This window comes from Saccostrea cucullata, unplaced genomic scaffold (assembly GCF_032062105.1).
Source record: "Saccostrea cucullata isolate Sc308-1 unplaced genomic scaffold, CSIRO_AGI_Scuc_v1 ctg62, whole genome shotgun sequence".
Classification (NCBI taxonomy): domain Eukaryota; kingdom Metazoa; phylum Mollusca; class Bivalvia; order Ostreida; family Ostreidae; genus Saccostrea; species Saccostrea cuccullata.
Genome location: NW_026937804.1, coordinates 554,069 through 577,448, shown reverse-complemented (window position 1 = coordinate 577,448; position 23,380 = coordinate 554,069). Strand labels below are relative to the sequence as shown.

Below are 23,380 nucleotides of genomic sequence, written 5' to 3'. Positions count from 1 at the left end.
TATTCAATATTGTCAATAGAATTAAATTGTTTTATTTACTTATTTATTTATTTACGGTCTTCTTTTCCGAGGTTTGGCGTACATGAATAAGATATGTGACAGACAAGGGCACTCTTCATCCATTGTGGGAGAAAATGGAGACTTCATGAGTGTGGGGGTGGTGGCTCATGAAATAGCACACAGGTAGAACTAGTAAACATGTAAAGTAAAGCAATACCTTCGTTCGTCACGTGTCTAATTAAAAAGACAGTAACGAAGTGATCTATTTAGAAAGACAAAAGACACCCGCCGTGGGCCCCATGTAATGATCAGGTAACATTCCATAGTCAACTTCAGCATAAAACACCTAACATTTCTATGAAACACGTTACCCAATATACGACCCAATGATAGCTTGTATTTTCAAAGTTGTTATGACGACCAAAGAATTTACGAAATGCTGACTTTAAATGAGGTTGTTAAAATACCTGTGACATTAAGGTATTCGACCCATATTAGGACCAAAATTTCTAACCTTAAATATCAATTGTTTGTAAAATATCCTGATATTATTTTAAAGCATTTTAGAGTAGAAAGGGATTTACCAAGAGAAATTTTCAAAAATTTTATTACCTAAGCAGAAATTAATTATTGAAGAATGCATTGAAGTCTATGGGGGGAAGTAAGTTTTTTAAGATAAAAAAATAAATACTTCAGATATCAAAAAATGCTTTGGTGGAAAGATGTATTTGATCATTGGAAATAGAAAAACAATTAAAAATAATTTTTTTACCAGACAGATTGTTTTAAATTAATTTTTATTGAGTAAAATCAAAGGAAGATAACTCGCCAAGGGCAAGAAAAGGTCATAAATTAGGACATGTCCCACTCTTACATTCTTATACTAAAAGATGAAAATTAGTTCTAACTACACTGATTATTCAGCCCATACATATCTATTATGCATTCAATTCCATTGAATCTGAGGCTAATATGGATCGGATACCTTAACTTATCTGTCAATAGCTTTAAATTAGATTAATATTTTTTGACATAAAAATGTAACTGACAGGTATAGAAACACCATAAATATAGAGATGCTTGGAGGTAGGACAAGTAGAAGCATGCACTTGTGGTAAAAATATATAATACGGTTTACTTTGTACTGATGTAATTTTTCCCGCATGTTAGAATCCCAAGTCTTTGCTATATATGTTATACAATTGTACGAGATTTGGTTTTAATTTACAGTCTCGGTGCTGTTCATGATGGTCAAAGTAGCAATAGCGGGAATTGCTCTGCAGAAGATAACTACATAATGGCGCCTCAACATCAGATGAACCCAGAGAAAGTTCAAAATCTTTTCCATTTCTCGCACTGTTCAAGTAGTAAAATTCTTCAACTTATCAGGCAAGTTGTGTATCGTTCAAGCTTTGGTACTGTACTCTTAACTGGTATTTGTCCTTTGATGATGAAGTGCAAATGAAGATTATATTAAATAAGTTTCTCAAGTCAATCGAAAGAAATTTCTTAATTATTTGCTCCTTCTGTAAAATGGATAAAGGATAACGATTTAATGAAATGTTATATCCAGGTCCAATAAGCCCCAGTGTCTGTATGATGCTAATCCTGAATTCCCGTATCCCTATGACCTTGACACACGACCTCCAGGTCAGACATTCACTCGTGAGACGCAGTGTAAACTGGTGTTCGGTGAGAATTCTACACTTTGCTTTGTAAGTACACATGTAACCCCTCTGACTCATGGTTCTGAGATGTTAAATTAATGTCAGTTCTTTGTCAATGACCTCACTGATATACTTACAATTAAAGCCCACCAGAGAAACCGGGATGTTGATCAGATCATCATGGTTATAGCTACAAATACCATTTAACTTTTTATATAAGAGGAATTCAAAGGTAAATTTAACTAAATTTTGAATTCACTTTAACTATTCTTTTTAAGTACATTACCCCGTCTCGGTCTAATGATGACCGATTTTGTGGAAATGTTTGGTGTCAGAATCCAGACAACCCTAAAATGTGTCAAACTAAAGCGAGGCTCGTGACCTTACCGGGAACCGTATGTGGGGAAAATAAGGTGAGAACATATTCTTCACATGTGAACTTTTGAACTGTAAATTCTTGAAAACAGTTTTTATTTAAAGATATACAGTATTTTTGTAATACATGTAATTATAACAGCTCTTTCATCGCAAATATCGTATATGTTTCACAGATTTGCAGAATGGGAAAGTGCGTTCCAAAAAATGCCAGCAGAGAATCTGGTAAATGAGTCCAATTACGATAAATTCATGCACATATGTAATTTTTTAGCTCTACTGGTCAGAGACCAGAAGATCTTATGCGATAGTAATGCGTCCGTCGTCCGTCCGTCTGTCTGTCTGTAAACAATTTTTCAAAATGCTACTTCTACAGTTTTGGTCCGATTTCAATATAGCTTGGCACACAAGTAGACTACACGAAGATACATAATTCTGTGCATCGGTTTTTGATTTCGATGAACGGTGTTACCGTGGTTACTAAATATAGAAATTTCTGTGAAATTCTTTCAAAATGCTACAGTTTTGGTCTGATTTCAGTTTATATTTGGCACACAAGTAGACTACACTAAGATACATAATTCAGTGCATGATGCCATCGGTTTTTGATTTCGATGAAAGATATTGCCGTGGTTACTAAAAATAGAAATTTCTGTGAAATTCTTTCAAAATGCTACTCCTCCTACAGATTTGGTCTGATTTTAATATAACTTGGCACACAAGTAGACTATACTAAGATACATAATTCTGTGCATCGGTTTTTATTTTGATGAGTGGCAAGGATCATTTTTCTATTTATTGTTGATTTAAAGTCTCAAGTCCCAACTGTTACTTTTCTCTTCCTTTGTTTTTTAAGTATAAACCAGTAGAGCTACAGTCTCGACAGAGACTTCTGGTTTTATTTAAATCTGAATTGAATAATCCAGAAAAGGTAAAAATATATATACTTACTTTACTCAAAAGAGCTAAAGAACACGTTTAATTCCTGTAGATCTGGAATAGTTCTCTCCTTGGAAGTATCTGCTCACTAGTTATCTTTTTTATATCGGTGAACCTATCCATACTATTTTTCATTTTAATATTTTCTTGTAACCCTTGTTGAAGAGTTGTGTGGATCCGCGCCTGAGGATGAGGTGTACTGTCACAGGCTGCTCCAGAGACAGGGAGAAGAAGCGTGCCAGTTCGCGGCAGTAAGGAACGTGTGTTGTAGGACGTGTCTAGGGGTTACAGGACAGAGGGGTCAGGACACTGTCAGTAAATGAAACTCAGAGACAGGGGAGTCGGAAGCTGGCAGAAAATGACCCTGGATGTGAAACTGGGCACGGACAGTGTGTCATCTAATGTACAAGAGTTTGATACATTGTGTATAGCCCGAAAAATAAGTTTATTTATATGAAGAAAAAATATTAATTTAAGTACATGTTTGTAGTATTTTAATAAATATTTTGTTTTATGAGGATGCTTTCTTCACATTTCTTGAAGGCTCCATTATGAAAACTCGTCACTAATAAAAAAAAAATAAATCTCACAATTTACAAAGAACACATTAACCTCTCAGCCTCAGACTTTCTACAATGGCCAAGAAAAAATCATTCTACATTGTAATTCAAGGCTCAAAAGGTCAAGGTCAAAAGCATTGCAGCTGACGTTGTAAAAACAGTTTTAAAGTACACTCAGATACCGAACAGTGGTTAATCTAAAAAAATCTATAAACAATACAAACCTGTGAAGAGAGCATAAAACACGGACCCCTGGACAATCCAGATGTTGGATCAGGTGACCAAGAGGAGTGAGCATCCCTGTTGACATCGGTCACCCCCCCACCGTGAGTCCTACTTATTGACCTTCTCCGAATATCTACAGGAATGCTACAACTGAAGGACGGTGCCTTCTGAATTCAGGAACCAATTAAAAGAAAGTCAATGTCAAAAATTATGTACAACGGAGAACTTAGTGGTTTGGTTTGACATCTTAGTCTCATCTGCTACAGTAGCGGCCGATTTATGTATCGCACGAAGTTGTTTTGTTGTCTGCTAGATATGTATGGCACGCCAAATTCACAAAAATGAGCTTAACAGAGTTTCACAGTTGATAAACTAGGTTTATCGAGTGTAAACTAAAGTTTACAAACCGTGAACTATACTTAACAATTCGTTAACTATAGTTTTCATCTGTAAAACTATATTTAACGGTTGTTAACTATAGTTTACGAATGCATATCTAAGTTTATCTGTCTGTAATAAAGCTTTAACCATAGATTTTGTTGATAAACATTGATTCACGTCTGTAAATTATAATTTACAATCCTTAAACTATAGTTTACAACCGATTAGACTAGTTTATCGACTGTTAAACAATGTTTAGCTCATTTTTATGGCACGCCAAATTCACAAAAATGAGATAAACCTAGTTTCACAATTGATAAACTAGGTTTATTGACTGTAAACTATAGTTTACAAACCGTAAACTATAGTTAACGATTCGTTAAGTATAGTTTTCATCTGTAAAATTATATTTAACGGTCGTTAACTATAGTTTACGAATGCTAATCTAAGTTTATCTGTCTGAATAAAGCGTTAACAATAGATTTTGTTGATAAACATAGATTCACGTTTGTAAACTATAGTTTACAATCGTAAACTATAGTTAAGAGTTGTTAATCATAGTTTCACAAATCGTGAAACTATATTTATCAGATCGTTAACTATAGTTAACGGTTTGTAAACTATAGTTTACAAATCGTGAAACTGTATTTATCAGATAATCTATATTTTGCAATCGCAAATGATTGTTTTTGGTGTTAAGTATAGTTTACGGTTGTTAAACATAGATTATCGCGTTAACTATGGTTTACAGATGTAAAATATAGATTAACGTTGTTAACTATAGTTTACAGTCCGTAAACTATACTTTACACCCGATAAACCTAGTTTATAGACTGTGAAACTATGTTTATCTCATTTTTATGAATTTGGCGTGCCATACATTTTTGTGAATTTGGCATGCCAGAGCTAGAATACATGTAATACCTAAATGATAATTTACCAAGTATAAAATACTTAAGTTTATAAAAAAATATTTTATTTCACTTTCATTTCTCATTTTTCTGTTTCATTGAAAAAAAGACGTTAATGGTAATCTAACAACCAACCTCTATAATAAACATGATGACGTCAACTTTTCAATCGTCAACAATCCTCACTGATGCACCAATATACATGTACCTTTATCTGCATACGGACTTTACCTCCTCAATTGATTAGATACACGAGAGCATGCTCTACGTTTGAAAAATTTCTAAAATGAGTGAAGTTATTGACAAACAAGTTCATGAAAAAAAAATACATGTATCAGTGGTCTCGTTTAAAGTCACCATTACTCAAGTTTTATGTTGATACAATGACCTTGTCAGCAAAAACAGTGGTCCATATGTTTCATGGTCATCAAACAGCATTTCTAAATTTGGGTAAAAAAAAAAATTAAGACAAGGTAAAAGGCGTATGTGTCTACGATTAACAGATCACTCCTTCGCCCATCTAGTGTTGAAATCTCAAGCCGTAGTCGGAAGCAGTAGCGTACCAGAACAGACTTTAATCAGATTGGTAGAGACAAATCTAAGTATCATGGACAGTTATGATTTGGATGTTTCACCTTGTAAACAAGAGTTGTGAACAGTTTTTGTGTTTCGTCATTACCAAAGACACATGGCTCAACTTACTGTATGACTGCAACTTTCTAAGCTTGTTTTTTGTGACACTAGTAAAGAACATTTAATCAATACACATATAATGGTTCATAATTTATTGTCTTTCAAAAGATTTTATCATTATTGCACATAAAATTTTCATTAGTAAAATGTTATTACAGACGATATATGGAATATAAAATTGAATAATTAAGGCATAAACTTCGTACCATAAAAAATCCCAGAAAAAATAAACCATATATATTATACAACAAACATTTGTTTAAAAATAAACAAGGTACAATTATGATTTCTACCTGAATACTTTTTAACATTTTATCTAAATGGTACTGAAGACTTTTAGTAAGCCCAGAGCTGTGTGACCATCAGGATGTGTATAGCAGTGTCTGATCCTCAATTAAATGCATATTTCTAAAATTAATCGACTTAAAATACAGTCAAACCTCAATGTCTTCATCAACTGCACCTTTCTGTTTGAGAAAATCTGGACAAATAAAGCAGAGAGCTACAGATCCAAGCATTGTAAAAACCTTCGATTTACGCTGTTTTTTTTTTTTTTTTGGTCGCTCACTTCGGGAATTATTTGTTTTTTAAGCTTTTCTCCGCTTTAAGAATGCTAAACATGTAATTAACAACTGTTTTTGATACTTTAGCTTTCAACGGCCTCAAACAGGCCGTTGTAGTTTTGGAATATCGGTTGTAAAAATTTCCATTCTGACGTCCATGTTCGTGACCACGAGTAAAATATCTTTCAAAGAACATACTCTCGCCTATAAATAGGACAAAATGTAGGGAAAATCATCAGATATCATTTCTAAAGCACGGAAAATCAAAGAATACAAGAGATAATAATACCTGAAATGAGTGACCAAAAAACGACAGCATAAATCGAAGGTTTTAACAATGCTTGGATCTGTAGCTTTTTCCTTTATCTGTCCGAATTTTCTGCCAAATTTCTGCATCTAATCTTAACCTTGATGGGATAAAGAAAAAAACTTTCAAATTTGAAATATCAAGGAATTTCTTTAAAAATTCAACATATCCATGGTATTCAGGACATTTAGTGTTCAAGATACCAAAGTTCAACTGCATCAACTTCTCAAGAAGAATTCTGGTAACATTATGCTTAATGTTATATTTATGTATGCATACAAACATAATAAAATGTCTTTGTAAATAAAGACACAAATTATTTATTCCGGTTATTGCAGAAAAAAATGCATAGTTAATGTATTTTTTTTCTACAACAGCTGCAATTTTAATTCCTGTATGTGTAACATAGAACATTCTATCACAATAGAGTTTTACAATTGCAAAAACAGGACAAATAATATTAAAATGTTTTGTAAAATTTGTTATTCTTGTGAAATAATCCTTTTCTAACAACTGAATATTTTAAGTAAATGCAAGTCAGATTTCCATGTCCAAAAGGACATTGTTTCTTGCCATAAAATATCTTCAGATACTTTAACTATGACTTTTTAAAAATGTTAACTACTAGAAGTAAAAGAAAATCCCTAGTACAGATATTTTATAATTACTTCCCATTGGTCAGTAAAATAAGACAACCATTACAGGATAAGCCATGGGAAACATGACTACTTCCCATTGGTCAGTCACATCAAGATAAACCTCTACAGGATAAGCCATGGGAAACATGACTACTTCCCATTGGTCAGTCACAACAAGACAAACTCTACAGGATAAGCCATGGGAAACATGACTACTTCCCATTGGTCAGTCACATAAAGACAACCTTTACAGGATAAGCCACTGGAAACATGACTACTTCCCATTGGTCAGTTACAAGACAACCTTTACAGGATAAGCCATGGGAAACATGACTACTTCCCATTGGTCAGTCACATAAAGACAACCTTTACAGGATAAGCCATGGGAAACATGACTACTTCCCATTGGGTAGTCACTTCAAGACAACCTTTATAGGATAAGTATGGCACGTCAAATTCACAAAAATGAGCTAAACATAGTTTCACATCGATAAACTAGGTTTATCGGTTGTAAACTATAGTTTACGGACTGTAAACTATAGTTAACAACAGTAATCTATATTTTACATCCGTAAACCATAGTTAACGCATAAACCATAGTTAACGCAATAATCTATGTTTCACAACCGTAAACTATACTTAACACTAAAAACAATCATTTACGATTGCAAAACATAGATTATCTGATAAATACGGTTTCACGATTTGTAAACTATAGTTTACAAACCGTTAACTATAGTTAACGATCTGTGAAACTATGATTAATAACTATAGTTTACAAACGTGAATCTATGTTTATCAACAACATCTATTGTTAACGCTTATTACAGACGGATAAACTTAGATTATCATTCGTAAACTATAGTTAACAACCGTTAAATATAGTTTTACAGATGAAAACTATACTTAACGAATCGTTAACTATACTTAACGAATCGTTAACTATAGTTTACGGTTTGTAAACTATAGTTTACAGTCGATAAACCTAGTTTATCAAATGTGAAACTAGGTTTGTCTCATTTTTGTGAATTTGCGTGCCATAGATAAGCCATGGGAAACATGGCTACTTCCCATTGGTCAGTCACATCAAGACAACCTTTACAGGATAAGCCACTGGAAACATGACTACTTCCCATTGGTCAGTTACAAGACAACCTTTACAGGATAAGCCATGGGAAACATGACTACTTCCCACTGGTCAGTCACATCAAGACAAACCTTTACAAGATAAGCCATGGGAAACATGGCGAAGTGCCAGTGCTATGAATTGTTTTAAAAGACAGCTTAACCTGCAACTGATGAAGACAAAGACATATACATGTTTATTTTTTTTAACTTTCATATATCATAGTTAAAATACCTGCAAATGGCCATCGTATCTTTAAATATTCTTTAAACATTTCAAAAGCTTTTTTTTCTCGTAATTTTGTTTTATTTGCAATCATCATTCTAAGATATAAGAAAGCAAATTTACACAGGAGAGATTGGTTCTGACATAAGTTGTCAGAAATTTAGAGTATGACTCTGGAACAGACACTGAACTAAAGCATCAGTCTCAGGCCAAGACAACCACCTTAAACAATTTAACAGAGAGAGATCCAAAGCCAGCAAGTTTCACCTTCTAGGGGAAGAGGACGGCCCAGGAACCAAGTGAGAACAACTGAACCAGCTGCAGCCCAAACAACAATGTCCCCAGTCATTCCTAATGTGGCTGCACAAGCTAGTCCAAGGGGTTCATCAAAAAGGGAAGATGGTGAGTCAATCATAAATTTTGCAACAATTTTAGAGGAAACACCAGCTGAAACTCTAGATTTCACCCATTTAGATGTAAATGAATACCAACCTATTCAGACTCAAACAAACTTTGACCCAATAAGTGGTCACATTCCACTCAAAATTAAGCAAAAAACATGGGAGGAAAAATTCATTGATTTGGCCTTACTTTTAAAATCTGCTATTGAATAAGCTAATGAGATGGACTCTAAGGGGGAACTCCAAATTAGAGATGGGAAATGTGCCTCATTCTCCTTCAGCATTCAGTCACACGGTGTCATGTGAGATATATGCTTGCTAGTTCCCAGATCAGTTTTGCTGCTATTCCCAATGCGAGCGCACACATTTTGTTTATCATCTGAAATTGTGAAATTGATTACACTGAACAGCAATCTGTTCCGGAGTCGTCTGATTCTATCAAGCTTCTGATAGAATCACAACAGAAGCAATTCAATGATTTCCAAACATTGGTGATTGAGGAAATTAAATCCAAGAATGTGTGGATAGACAGTTTTATAGAAGAGCCCGCTTAAAAGAAACCAAAATTATCCAATGAAGATTTGGAGATAATTAATCCAAATAGAGAGGAAAATTTCTCACAAGAAAAAGAAGACGCAAAAGCACAATCAAATACTTCAATTTTGTCTAAACTTTCAAATTTACATCTTCGGAAAAAAAGGGCACTTCTACTAATGCGAAAGTTTCAAAGATTCTAAAATCAATTGTTCGTGATCAGCAAACCAAGAAAGATGATGAAAGAAGAATAACTGATCTCTTGGAAAAGAACCCACAACCTGAAAATTGTGAGTTTCTCTCAGCTCCGCGGGTGAATCCCGAAATTTGGAGAAAGACAAATACAAGACCTACAGATATCAAATTTCAAAAATCTCAATCATTGCTTCAACAGGCTCTTGGGCCAGTTGCCTATGTGTTAGAAAAATTGGAGGAAAAAGATCAAAAAGAGAGAATGAGGAAATTACTCCACTAATCGAAAGTCTTATGGACGCTGTATTTCTCGCCTCTATGGCCAACGATGACATGAACAAAGAAGGAGCAACATCAAGCCTAATCTGCATACGGATTATAGATCTTTGTGTTCTAATCAGGAATTGACTTTGCATTTTGTATATACGTAAATGTGTTTATGAACCTCATACAAATGTGTACTATTGCATTGTCTAAGAGTAATAAACAAACAAGTTCTGAGGTATAAAAAATTAAACAAATAAACATGGGCCACACAGCTCTATTGAAAAAATGTTCAAAGAACTATATGCGGTATATTGCATATGTTTGCCCCCACAAAAGTCAAATTTTGAAAACTTCCTGAAATGTGCTGAATTCAATAAATTGTACGAGAAATATAAGTTAACAGAAAATATTATAGTTCCAGAGCAGTGTATTCACAATTTCTGTTTTTATGACGTCACACACTAGTCCGATTTTATATCCTTTTTCAGAAAGAGGACAAAATGGACAAAATTTCAACAATTTAAGCTTTAAAATTTATAGAGCGCATGTGTGTTCAGGAACAATATTGACATATTTCATTGATATTATCATTCTACACATTATATCAAAATATTTATCCTGAACACACATGCGCTCGGTGACTTTTATTTAAAATATCGACGAAATATGTACATTTTTCTGCAAAATTCATAAAAAACTGAAATTTACGTCATATTTGTGACGTCATTACGTACATATGACGTCATTGCTTATGAAATTATTCAGTGCTTTGAAGTCAGCATATACTCCCCTGTTTAAGGACTTAATTAAATATTACTCCATCAAAGTTTGATTTTGGGGGGCAAATGTTGGTTAATACCGCACATAGTTCTTTAAAACAATGGTACCAAAATGTTTACTTGGTTGCTTGTTTTGTTTTCTTAAACAAACAGGTGTAATTTTATTTGATATGTAATCACAATGTTTATACTTTATGGCAAATCTGAACTCTCCATATACAAACTCAAGTTGTACATTTATAACTGATTCCAAACCTGAACAAATGTCAGAAACTAATCCCTCACTTTGCAAGCCACTTCCATTAATCATAATTATATGATGAACTGAGAGATTTAATCAAGCTAAAAGATCTTTACTTTTTTTAAAGCCATTAAAGCTGACGTACCTGCCAAACATGTAGCATATCTACTGTATAATTTTTTTTATAATAAATGTTTAGACATTTCACTAGTATGGTATTAATGACTAAATGTTCATTCACAGATCAGACACTTCTGAGAATTTCTTGCCTGTTTTATTCACTAAATGTGTTGTAAAGTAACATACAAACAGAATCATGAGGAGTTCCAATGCTGGTTGTTGACAAATCCTCACGTCTAAGGATGTTTATTTGGGAAGCTCTGTGCAAAATACAGCCAATTCAAACAGAGCTTCAAAGATGACCTGGAAACCGAGGAAGATAGTCCTACCTTCCAGTGAAGCCATTCAGAACATATCATTCACTGTACACCATGGTCAGCATCTCTATCATTTTTTAAAGTAGAACCTTTACTGTAGTTAATAGTCCTTGCCTGTTACAGGAGTTGGGTATGGGTATTTACCACAGTTAAGAGTCCTCGCCTGTTACAAACATGTGTGTCTTCTTTGCTGAGTTGATCATTCGACTTGCTCTATCCATACCAACAATATCTGCCAGTCTGTGTGCATCAAAGCCAGAGTACAGGACCGTACAAGTCATATTCTCCTTGTCTGTCTGTCTGCGAGTGTCTTGTAGCATGTTACACATTTCACTGTAGAAGTGTGGATACCTTGGAAGCTCGTAAAATACGATATGACGGACCCCCCTCAATTTTAATCTGAAAAACAGGCAGCATAACAGTTATTATGAATAAATTTAAATAATTTCTGCAATACCTTGCATTAAAATAATTGAAAAGTACCTTTTGTTTATTTATGTAAATTGAAAAAATTTTCTATTTTTGATTTGTCATCAAAAATTATGGGCATTTAATTTCGTCCCTAAGTATATAGTGTAATTTTGTTGATAATTTTGAACAAATTTTAATTTCTGCTTTTACATATAATCAAATTTTAATTTCAAAAATATTTTTTTTTCAAAATCCAAAATTTGAAAATGTGTGTTAATAATTTTACCTTCTATAAAAATGAATCCTTTCTGTGTACAACAGGAAGTGCACCTTTCCGTGATAAAATTCACTTCTTGATCGGGTTATTGTTTTCGTACTGGAATATCTATAAAACGACACAAGATCTACAGGTAAAGTCCCATATCGTAATCAATGATTACATAACTAAATCTGATTATAATATGGGAAAAAATTTACAATTAAAATCTAATTTGAATACTTTCAGCTATGTTAAACATCAAGTTGAAATGATTAAATGTCTTTTTTATTCAAGTATATCAAAATTTCAAAAGCAGAATCTTACTCATTAATTTGGGCAAATTCCAAATCCTCCCGTACAAAGTGATTGCGTATTCTGACATAATCAAAGTAAGAAGAAATAAAGATAAGAGTCTGAGACATCACCGCGTCCTTCTGAGTGGGCAGTATCTGTAAGGAAAGACGGTAAAATACTGTAATGTCACAATGTCAATAAACCCTGATAAAGGCTGCGTTACATGACATAAAACCTTACCTTCTTAAGAAAGAAGTCAAATCTGACATCTGCCAGTTCTGAATAAGAGGAAGCAGGTAATTTATGGAATACCTGTAAATCAATGGAGTCTATTTTAATCAAATGAGGAAAATACAGTCCCAAGTTTAATAATACTTCTTATTTAATGAATTTTTTTTTTTTCAAAATCACTTTAAGATTATTAAAACTGACATTTTTGCTGATAATTAATTACAGAACTGGTAAAATGATGCTTATATCTAATTAACAAAAAGGTTAACCTGAGGTAGCTGGGTGACTATGTGGCATATGGTGCCTTTAGTTTCCTTTCTGTTAACAGATAACTTGCCCGCATAATCTTCTTCAGTTCAGGAACTTCACTGTGTTTTAACATATTTTAATGTATATTATTTACAATATATTTATTTTTACACCTTCCCTTCAGTTGTACTGATGGTTAGATGGTAAAGGATACTGCAGCAGTGTTTGTTGAAGAGAGAATTGAGTTCTGGAGTGGCGAGGGAACTAAATATCAGAGTCTGCCTGTAGTATTTAGACCTGTAAGAAAAAGCAGCTCACTATAATAATATTTATCTCACTATATTAACAATCATCTCACTTTATTAACATTATCCAGGATTTAAAATGAAAGCAGAAATCTTGGAGCATAATAGAAGGCAGAGAAATGAAATATCTATAGAATTTTCTGCTAGGAGGTGGGAAGCATTGTGAAGACATGGGTGTTGAGTAAGATATAGTTAGCTACATTACCATCCATTAAGCGTCCACATCCTGACACGTGAGAAATCAGCACCGTGGGCCTCCTGTGGCTGAAGGTGGAGATGTGACATCAAATTCTACAAAACAGAAGTGCCAGTAGTGAAATAAAAAGGTCATCACTCTTGTTTGTGCACACCCACTATTTTTGTTTGAGGGTTGTAAATCATAAGAGGAAACACCATTTAATTTTATACTATGTTCAAGTTCTCCCAGATCTATAGTACAAAGCTTGTAGGAACTTAACAAAATGTATAAATTTAGTAATATTTTAATGAAAAAACTGTGTTAATGGTAGGTACTCAGTAACTCTGTATTTAGGTCATGTACTCAGTACACTAAGTTATTCAGTTCAATCTGGCATATGTGTTGAAGGAAAATGACTCTGAACTTTGTTCTGGATCTTTGATTATACAACTCCAAAAATTATATAGGCAGATACATACTGTAATGTGTTCCCAGTTTTGCATCAGAAAAATGTCAGCCTGGTCCAATATCAGAAGTTCTATGGAATTTAAAAAGTCATAATCTCTCTCCTTTTCCCTAAAAAAAACATAGGTAATCAGAGATTACAGAGCTCACCTCAACGAACGTTGTCTTTAAGTAATGCAAATTAAGTCACACAATTAACCAACAAAAAGTGTACATCCAAAAATGCAAAATTTATGCAATTTTGATTTTGATACAATAGACCTATAAAAACTTCAATCTTCATCATGAAAATGCATTAAATGTTAAAATCCAGTTGAAGGATTGAGAGTTTTCATCCCTTGATGCATCATTTGTGCAACTTTGGTTTATATACGCCTTATAGTTTCTTGGTGATAGACCTGCACCCATAACTTTTATGAGGTCTATTACAAAATGTATGTCGAATTCAGCATCTGAAGCAAAAATTATATAAGTTTGTTCAACATAGAGCTCAAAGTTACTTGGAAATGAAACTTGTATAAAAAACTGTGTAGGTCAGATTCAGCTTCTGAAGCCAGCCTAGTTTTGATGTACCATCCATGCAAGTTTGGTCAAATGTTACTTGGAAATGCCTGCACCATAAACTTTAACCTGTTTACTCGTCCAGAAAATGTATCAGAAGTTCTGGTATGGAATTTTTAAAAAGTGAAACCTGCATAAAAATTTTAAACTGTTCTCTCCCGAAGCAAGTCTTTAATATGCATCCTAAGAAAAAGCAATATAAATTAACTTGGAAATGAAACCTGTTTACACTTGTACCTAATAATTGAAGTTTGTTTATATGTCTCATAGAAACTTGGAAATGAAAACTGCACCAAAAACTTTAACCTGTTCACTCACCCGGAAAATGTAGGTCAGATTCAGCATCCGAAGCAAATCTAGTAAAATGCATCCTAAGATGTACCATCCATGCAAGTTTGGTCATTATAGGGCTCATAATATCTTCGAAATGAAACCTGCACCAAACACTTTAACCTGTTCACTCAACCGGAAAATGTAGGTCAGATTCAGCATCCAAAGCAAGTCTGGTAGTATGCATCCTAAGATGTACCATCCATGTAAGTTTGGTCAACATAGGGCTTATAGTTACTCGGAAATGAGACCTACACCAAAAACTGCACCAAAAATGTTAACCTGCACCACAAACATTAATCTGGTCATTCCTTTGCTGAAATTGCAGCATCTGAAACTTTGACTGGTACACTGAAACACACTTTTTTAAATTAGGACATAGAAGTGAAAAAACTTAACCTTTATAAATTCGTAGGTGAGCTAAAAAGGAATTAAATGTAGACCTGTACACTTATACCGAATAATGGACTGTTTTAGTGACCCGCAAAATTAGCGAATTTATCCAGAAAATGACCATTTAATTTTAGAGTAGTAAATTATAAGTGATTTTAGTACTAACTTTTTTTTCATTTTCTTTAACAATATCTGGATTTAATTATAGGTGACTTTTTTAAATTCTAATGATATTAATAATCATCTCTAATAATGCCAAAATTAGATGATCGGTAAATATTCCTACTATGTGGTACCTCAATGGCATCAAGTACAAAAATATTCTACTTTTTATCATCCAATGACAACAGAAGAGAATTATTTTACATGCTTTATATTGTAAATGATAATTAATATAATATACTGTGTAATAATATGATGAACTCATTTCCTTCTTACCCCTCCACTCCTATTATGGTTCTCAGTCCAAGAGGTGAAGCCAACACAATGTCCGAGGCATAGAATTTGGTGTAAAGCTTTAAGGTTTTCTTTGCCACTCCAAGTCCTATCCTAAAATGGTCATCTATATTTCCTGCAAATGTGGCTTCAAAGTCTTCTGTAATTGTAAATTCAATCCAACTCATCATTGAATGCATAAGAATCTTGTAATAGTAGAGAGCAGAATTGACAAATTGGTCCCCTGGTTATTAGAGGCCCCATATCATTAATTTGTTTTTTTTTTAATCTCAGCCAGCTTTTTACCATTTCAGCTCTGTAAAATGTATATGTATAACAGTCAAAAACTATTCCATCTGACTCCGTATCGGAGGGTCTTTAGACTCAGATGATCAAACTTTATCTCGTTAAACTGAATCAACCTTCTTACAAGCAGACATGTATTTAACTACATGTATATAACCTTTTATATGTTGTATCTTCAATGGTACACCTAGTTTGCATATTTAAATTTCTTATAATGAACATCAAACATTTTGTATAGTATGACATGAGTGTAAATCCTGGCCTGAATTTCCAGACTTCACTTTCACACACAGGACATATTTTACAGGAAATCTGCCATCTTGAAACTGTAGACATTATACATTCTGATTTACTTTCATTTAAGGGATCAATGAAATATATAGAAAAATGGGATCAATGAACCGTTTAAACTGTTTCTTTAAGAAAATTCAATCACTGAACAGTAGACATTTTAGAAAAGTTTTATCGGCCTACATAAGGCCAGTACCTGGTTTAGGAACTTTCTTCTCTGGTATATCCTCTTCACTGTACTCTGTTAGAAATCTTTTCTTATTGCTGACCAGACTCTGAAATTGTTCTCTACTTCATACAGTCAAAAATACTACATTGCTATATTCAGTTGTTAATTCCAGACAATACTTGGCTACTTTGGTACGCTAGGAAAAATATACGTATGATTTTACATAAAGTACATGATCTTCTGGTCCCCTGTAAGCCTTAACATTCATATAGCTGCAGGATCTGAATGAATATTAAGTGTATCTTAAAGAATTCAAACACATTTAAGGCCATGGCCTCATTAACTTGATCCTAAATAAGTGGCACCTGTGCATATGAAGTCACTTACGTGATGTCATTGCACTAAAGTTTGCATCCCAATATATCAATGATTACATACACCATATAACCTTGACTTGCAAGATCAAACACATACTCTGTTCATGCAAATCATTTTTTTCTGCTTAATGACGACCATTAATATCATACACAAACCTGGTCTGACGACATCAACAGCTTCATCATGAGGTTTACAACTTTGAGGGCGGAGTCTCGGAAGGGAAGGACGATTAAAACCTTGGGGCGAGTCAGGCCCTGGTCTCGATACTCCCTGTTAGATAAAGCAATGTAATGTCACATGGACCATATAATAGAAGAAACTTAGTGTAGTCTATAAGTACAGGTAAAGATAAGATAAAAGTGGTTTTTGTAATAGGAGGAGAAATGCAATACTTGAGTAGTGGTGATGGAAATGTAATGATAAACTCATAATCATGTAAAAGGAGAGGTAATGTAAAACACTCATGGTGTGTCTACATGAAATAGGAGAAGGCAGTGGTGTTGCCAGTGATTTCAGAGAAGCAGAGCAGTGATGTGTTAATATGGATGAGTTTTTACGTATTCTACTTACTCTAAACCCGTAATTTGTTGTTTTGCTTTAATTCTGGTGTTGTGTGTGATGATTCGACTTCTGGTTCTGTAAAGGTATAACATAGATTTATGTCAGGAATTGATTTGGCAAAAGCTGACACAGTGAAAAAGAAGATACCTTTGGAATAGGACTTGGCCCTTTCTTTTGAGAAAAGTTAACATTTTAAAAAGTTTAGATGGACAGATGTCAATAACAGGAAATCAGAAAATCTCCTTTGAGCTTTCAGCTCAGGTGAGCTAATAACTAGTAATTGTTTCTGTAATACATGTCATGAATGTATAACATACAAGTTTTTTTTTTTAAACTTACTTCAAGACATGATTCAAGGCATGCAGACAGTAAACAAGGCGTATTTCTTCTCCATTTTTATGGCTTCGTTCTGGATAGTATACATCCTGTATAACAGAAGTTATTACATGATCAGGATCGGTGATGCCGATTGGTCCAGACTCCCCTTCCTGAAGTGTACCTCAGAGTGAGTTCACCTCAAAATGAAGGTCTGGCAGGTATTTATTTGGGTTTTCTTTCTTGACCAACAATAGATTTGCCACCATTTTTTTAATCAATAAAATTGTATGTTATGTTTCCTGATAGAGAATTAAACAAACCTGGTATTTATTCAAGACTCGGAAAAGTGAGAACTGGAAGGGAGTTAATGGTGCTGAAAGATATCAAGCATTTTTTCTGATAAACTTATCATAAAATCATCAATCACGTAAGTTTCCTTTTTTATTACGGTACTCGTATCAAGACAAAAATAAAACATTGCGATACACACTAACCTCCATTTCCCAAACTATCAACTTTGCATAGCTTTCTATTTGCATTTTCAACACCTTCTGCAAGCTTGTGTTTTACCTGATGGAAAAGAAATGAATACACATTTTCATTCATTTCAATTATTTAAGATATAGAGAGCATCCCATACAAAGACAAATTTTGAATGTCATCCTTTAGTCCAAAGTAAACTATTTACATGTGTACCAGTGAATATTAAAGTTAATTTTCTCACATAAAGACATTTTAGGTCTTTTTCACTATCAAGAGATTTCATTTTTTCCAAATAACTGTGGTCCTTTGGACTTGTGAATGATCCATGGCCAAGATTCTTCACCTGCAAATAAACAAAAATAAAAACAAACTAACACATGTGCTTTTCCAAATATTGAAGTAAATTTGAGTTGACTGTTTAAGTTAAAATAACAGAGAATCAGAGGAATACAGTTTTTAAGTGTTTTTTTTTTACCTTGATCTCTTCACTTTTCCAGTTTTCTTTGTTACTCAAGCCTTCAGCAAACTTCTCTGACAAGTCTGTTTCAAAATGTACACTGAAGGGATCTAAAAAAAAACAACAACAAATTCATTCCAAACATGCAGTCAATCCAATAACTCCTTAGGGACATTTTTCATCTTGTGTTATTTTCTCCCTTTTACACTTTCAAACATTTTTTGCTGCAAATTTGCCCAGTTTACAAAATCACCCAGTATACAGTATTTAATTTTATTTCAATATTACCTGACTCCTTGACAACATAATCCTCTTTGTCTTCTTCTTTCTCTATGATCTCATCTCCTTCCTCATTATCCTCATTTTCTTCATTTTCTGCTCCACTATTTTCACTTTCTGCTTCACTACTTTCGTTTTCAACCTCTCTTTGTTCTTCCTTTTCCTCTCCATCATCTTTCATCTCTTCCTCCTCCTCCTCATCACTCCTACTGCTTACATCATCCTCTCCATTGATCTCCTCCTCTTCTTCTTGCTCATCCTCATCAGACTCTGCTCGTAGAAACAAAACCTAATATATATCTACATAAGAGGTCACACTGTACCGTAATGATTTTATCACATCCTATTAATTATGGTCCCTGACCTACGATGTTCTGTGATTTTCCGTGGACAGATGCTAAAAGCTGTTGGTAGGCATCAACTTCCTCTTCTGAAGAATCTGACGAGTCTGATTCCTGAATTAAAAAGCGTTTAAAGTTATCAAACTACGTAGGCTCTGTTCCAGTAATATAAAAGATGTACAACAGACCTTAACAAGTGCAACAAATTCAAATTTTCATATTTTAGGTTGAGCAGGTACAACACATTCACTACTTTTAGCTATCAAGTTTGAATTCCCTGCATGACTAATCAAAGGAGCTGGATTAAGCTACTGTATGTCACTTTTTATTTGCATGATTTGTGAGAACTTGATTTTTTACAAGACTGGTTGCAAAAAATTCTTTCTAATATTTATTTGTCTTTAAGGTTACATACAACAGCATGCAATATTCAGTTATTCATAGAAAATTTATCTTGCTAATAAAGGTTTATTGACCATTATGCAGAAATAATGTTCCCAAAAAATTTAGTATTTCAGTTCCAGTTCTCACAAATTTGCTTTATATATAAAATAGACAAAAATGCACTAGTATGTGACTTGTGATATTGACATTAAATTTTGCTGTTTTTACTGCTTTAACACTTAAGATGTATTTCCATTGTGCAACTATATACCATATTTCATGTGGTAATTATATGCCTGGATGTGAGACTTCATTTTGTGCCAAATTATTAACTCTCATGATTTATCATGATAACCAGTGTTGGTCTTCTTTATTTCATTCAAGACGTAATTTTTTGGTCACAAAATATCTTTAGTACATAGCCCCATTTTTTTTTTAGAACTTTTGATATCTATTGTTCTGAAAGAGACAGGTCTTGGAAAGCAATTAACAATTTTCTAAACAGTTCAGATGCAGACTAGCACTAGCTCCTGAATACTACCTGTATCTATGTAGGTTATTCAAGCTAAGTAGCTAAATGTAGTGAATGTGCTCAACCTGACAAGATATGATTTTTAGAAATTTAGACCAGAAGCTCGGCCCTATAAGTAAATATGTACTAAGTATCTAGCATTTACCTGTAGCTTATGATCTTCAACATCAGCCATCTTTGTAAACTGTGCTCTTGAACCAATTCTATAAACAGAAAGTAGACAAAAACTAGAGGTACTGTGTGCAATGAGCTTACTAAATGATACCCCCCGCCTCCCATATGGTTATAATTGATGACAAAGTCCATGTTTTGCTGTGGCCGGGAAACCCAATATATGTGTCGGATCAAAAAGTAAAATAGGAGGTCACAATGGAAATATGTAATAAAGATTTTGTGAAAGTTTCATTAAATTTCACTAAATGGTATAGGAGGAGTTGCGGATAAGAGATGGGTACCCCAAAGCGTAACAGACAGATGGACGGACAGCTGGACGGACGGACATACCGATTACAGTATCCCCTCCCACTTTTCAAGCCTGGGGTATAATAAGAAATTACAATACAGATGATGTGTGAACCCATTTTATTTTAAATGCCCACTAAAATAACTTTTTTATTGTAAAATCAAGAAATTGTCTCATATGACTGAATGTTTTCCAATTCAATGTATCGAATAAATGCTTTTTTTTTTTTATCATTTTGATCATTTTAAGAAACCCTTTATAGAACAATCAGTACTAAGTGTATAAAAAGATATAACTAAATGATGAAAAAGAGTTTCTGCTTTATAAATATATTGTATTTTAAAGCTTTGCCTCTATTTACCAAAAAATAAGAACAAATAATAATTAACAATAGCAAAATTCTATCTACCCAATTGTTTTCAGTGTGTATATAGAAAAAAAAAACAAAAACATGCATCCATATTTTTTGGTCATGGGCCACATGTACTTGGGTCTTGGATCATTAATACATTATAAGTACAGTGCAAGTTCTTAGAACAATATCTGGGCGAAGATAAAATCAAGATTGTGCACACTGATCCAAATGATTTTTTCTGCAATCACCTCTTGACCCACAATCCTCTGCACATTGCATCTCACGGCAAACTGTGTTCTTGTGGTAACAACAAAAGTTCCACCAAAACAAACTCACAATGATTCAATACTTGATATCGTGATTACTCAACTTAGAGGAACTATTTTGCGATGGAAGTAGGAAACGTCTGTTGGATGGGGGCAAATGTGCATACAATGCAAGATTGGTCGGTAGAGTTTATAAGGACAGATAAGTAAAAAATCCTGGTGGAATACCTTGCTTAAAAATTGCTGAACCAGCCTGATTAATTTTTTAGACAAGCTAATCCTAAAATATTACATTTTAACAATTTTTTTAAATAAGCGGGCTCTTCTCATTAAATTTTCATAGAAAATCGTCACATTTTAAAGCTGATAAAATATTTTAAACTTTACTTATTTGGCAATCTACTATTTGGAGTCAAACTCTTGAAATGCATTGTACTTTCAGCATTAAATTGTTCGAATCATTTGATTGTTACTACTGTAAACAATGTAATGTGCCCCCAAAATCTAGAGCTTTCTCAACTCCCCCACAAAAGAGTCGTAGTAAGAAACCCTGACCCTGGGGCCATAAAATTCACAAATCTGGAAGAGATACTCTTGCTCACCATAACTATGTGCTTAGTTAGATAATTGCCAGATATTCGTGATATTAGGTATTGATATTGCAGATAATTAGCAGATGACTTTTTTTTTTTTTACTAAAATTAGTATTCTTTAGACTTTTATATTCATCTCTAAAAACCATGCAATGACCTGGCTTGTTTAGTTTTTAGTTGGATGGCAGTAACTTCAAAACAAGCAAGTTTATTGGTCTGTAGAGTTGATTATGAACGGTTGATAGATCAACAAAATAGCTATAGGAATATTTAAAAAATATGTCTAGAATTAGGTATATGTAATTGATTGGCCAATGCTGGAAAGTGGAGAAATTCTCCTCAACAGTTCGCAGAAAATTTTGTGCAGGATCTTAAAGTTATGGTTAAAGACTAAAATATAAATAAACCATAATGCTACAGTTCTGCAGTTAGAGATTATACTGGACCTGCAAATAAGTCGAAAATACAATAAGCCATGACATGTGCTCTCGTCCTAAAGGTCGTACCCTAATATCCCTTCAACATATAAAAATTTTTAACTATTGAATATGTAAACGTATTCTTTTAACACATTCAGTAGGTATACATATTAAAAAACCAAAATCCAGGGTGAGGCATTCTGTTTATATAGTATACAGGTATACATATTTTAATCTTTATTAATTATAAACCTCGACATGCTCTTACCCATGGCCATTGTTGAGAGGATCGATTTCGCCATATTCTTTTATTTCCTTTCTTTCCCGCTTAGATAATTGAGAATGTTTTGATTTTGATTTTCTTTTCAGGTGTCCTTTTCCATGCTTTCTCGGTGCCATATTGACGCATTGCTAGTTTTGCAAGTGGTGAGCCAATGAATGCGGGTGGGTACGACCCCATTCCTTGTTCGACCCGCGTGGTTTCGACCCTTTTCCTTGTTCGACCCGCGTGGTTTTGACCCGAGTGGTTTCTTTCCGAGGCAATATTAATTATAACAATGTCGATAGTTTAAAAACAATTTTTGGGGTCTAATTCAAAATATTCAGATTTTTTTAACCGATCGTGACTGTTTATCATTAAAAATATTGCTAAATAATTATGTTTATTTAAACCATTTAATATACATGTATAGACCATAAATTCGAATATTATCCCACAAAGGGCTGATTAGTTTTTAAGGAACAATGTTCAAATATAAATTATTTATATATTTCAAATGAAATTAATTGCATCCTTGTCCTAAAAACAATCTCAAGTTTACTATTGACTTCAATGTTGACAACCAATAATTGACACGTATCCCTCCCTGAAGCCATACAGCTACCGTGTAACCATGTGTATAACTAATGTATACACCATACCTTATAGTGTGAACCTCTCTATTTACCTGTATGTATATAATTATAAGGAGGTCGAAACCACTTGGGTCGTTACCACGCGGGTCGAACACGGAATCGGGTCGTAACCACTCGACACCGAGCCGATGAGGTAATAACACACGAATGAACACCGATCCCGATGTTAAATGTGCTGAGTGGACCCCCCCCAAATCGTGGTTTGCGATGCTATAATATTGTAATCTGGAAAAAAAATATTGCAAATAATTAAACCCTCGTGGGTTGTTATGATTTCTTAGCTTTTTGTTTTCCTGAA

The 23,380-nt window shown here is 33.7% G+C and overlaps 2 protein-coding genes and 1 pseudogene across 3 annotated transcripts in view; 2 read left to right on the top strand and 1 right to left on the bottom strand.

Annotated features, from left to right (window-relative positions):
• The window catches only part of LOC134248908 (uncharacterized), a 28,594-nt gene extending 25,185 nt beyond the window's left edge, over nucleotides 1-3,409 (top strand). The window contains exons 12-16 of the mRNA XM_062731302.1: nucleotides 1,231-1,389; nucleotides 1,574-1,715; nucleotides 1,946-2,080; nucleotides 2,219-2,267; nucleotides 3,147-3,409. Coding sequence (XP_062587286.1) covers nucleotides 1,231-1,389; nucleotides 1,574-1,715; nucleotides 1,946-2,080; nucleotides 2,219-2,267; nucleotides 3,147-3,304 — 643 coding nt within the window. The 3' untranslated portion in view covers nucleotides 3,305-3,409. The remainder of the gene's footprint in view (nucleotides 1-1,230; nucleotides 1,390-1,573; nucleotides 1,716-1,945; nucleotides 2,081-2,218; nucleotides 2,268-3,146) is intronic.
• Nucleotides 3,410-8,945: 5,536 nt separating this feature from the next.
• On the top strand, nucleotides 8,946-10,168 carry LOC134248907 (uncharacterized; annotated as a pseudogene).
• A 1,435-nt stretch (nucleotides 10,169-11,603) lies between these two features.
• On the bottom strand, nucleotides 11,604-22,577 carry LOC134248878 (U3 small nucleolar RNA-associated protein 25 homolog). Of its 2 annotated transcripts, none has more exons than XM_062731267.1 (21): nucleotides 22,436-22,577; nucleotides 20,217-20,274; nucleotides 19,179-19,269; nucleotides 18,824-19,090; nucleotides 18,554-18,645; nucleotides 18,320-18,421; nucleotides 18,090-18,165; nucleotides 17,916-17,968; nucleotides 17,617-17,702; nucleotides 17,287-17,352; nucleotides 16,872-16,986; nucleotides 16,366-16,444; nucleotides 15,576-15,732; nucleotides 13,868-13,964; nucleotides 13,416-13,501; nucleotides 13,120-13,202; nucleotides 12,926-13,002; nucleotides 12,666-12,737; nucleotides 12,456-12,580; nucleotides 12,159-12,257; nucleotides 11,604-11,860 (listed from the first exon to the last, which is right to left on the bottom strand). In XM_062731267.1, exons 1-21 carry the CDS (start codon nucleotides 22,564-22,566, stop codon nucleotides 11,611-11,613), a joined length of 2,262 nt encoding a protein of 753 aa, XP_062587251.1. In that variant the 5' UTR covers nucleotides 22,567-22,577; the 3' UTR covers nucleotides 11,604-11,610. The 2 variants fall into 2 exon arrangements, with proteins under 2 accessions (XP_062587251.1, XP_062587252.1); XM_062731268.1 differs by having other exon boundaries at nucleotides 18,824-19,084.
• Between the last annotated feature and the right edge of the window lie 803 nt (nucleotides 22,578-23,380).

Bases quoted from the DNA above. Each gene is read 5' to 3' on its own strand.
- LOC134248878 (XM_062731267.1), bottom strand. From the start codon at position 22,566: ATGGCACCGAGAAAGCATGGAAAAGGACACCTGAAAAGAAAATCAAAA. The intron at 17,969-18,089 runs GTTAGTGTGTAT...GATATCTTTCAG, and splicing joins TGATAGTTTGGGAAATGGAG to CACCATTAACTCCCTTCCAG. The intron at 17,703-17,915 runs GTTTGTTTAATT...TCTGTTATACAG, and splicing joins GAGTCTTGAATAAATACCAG to GATGTATACTATCCAGAACG.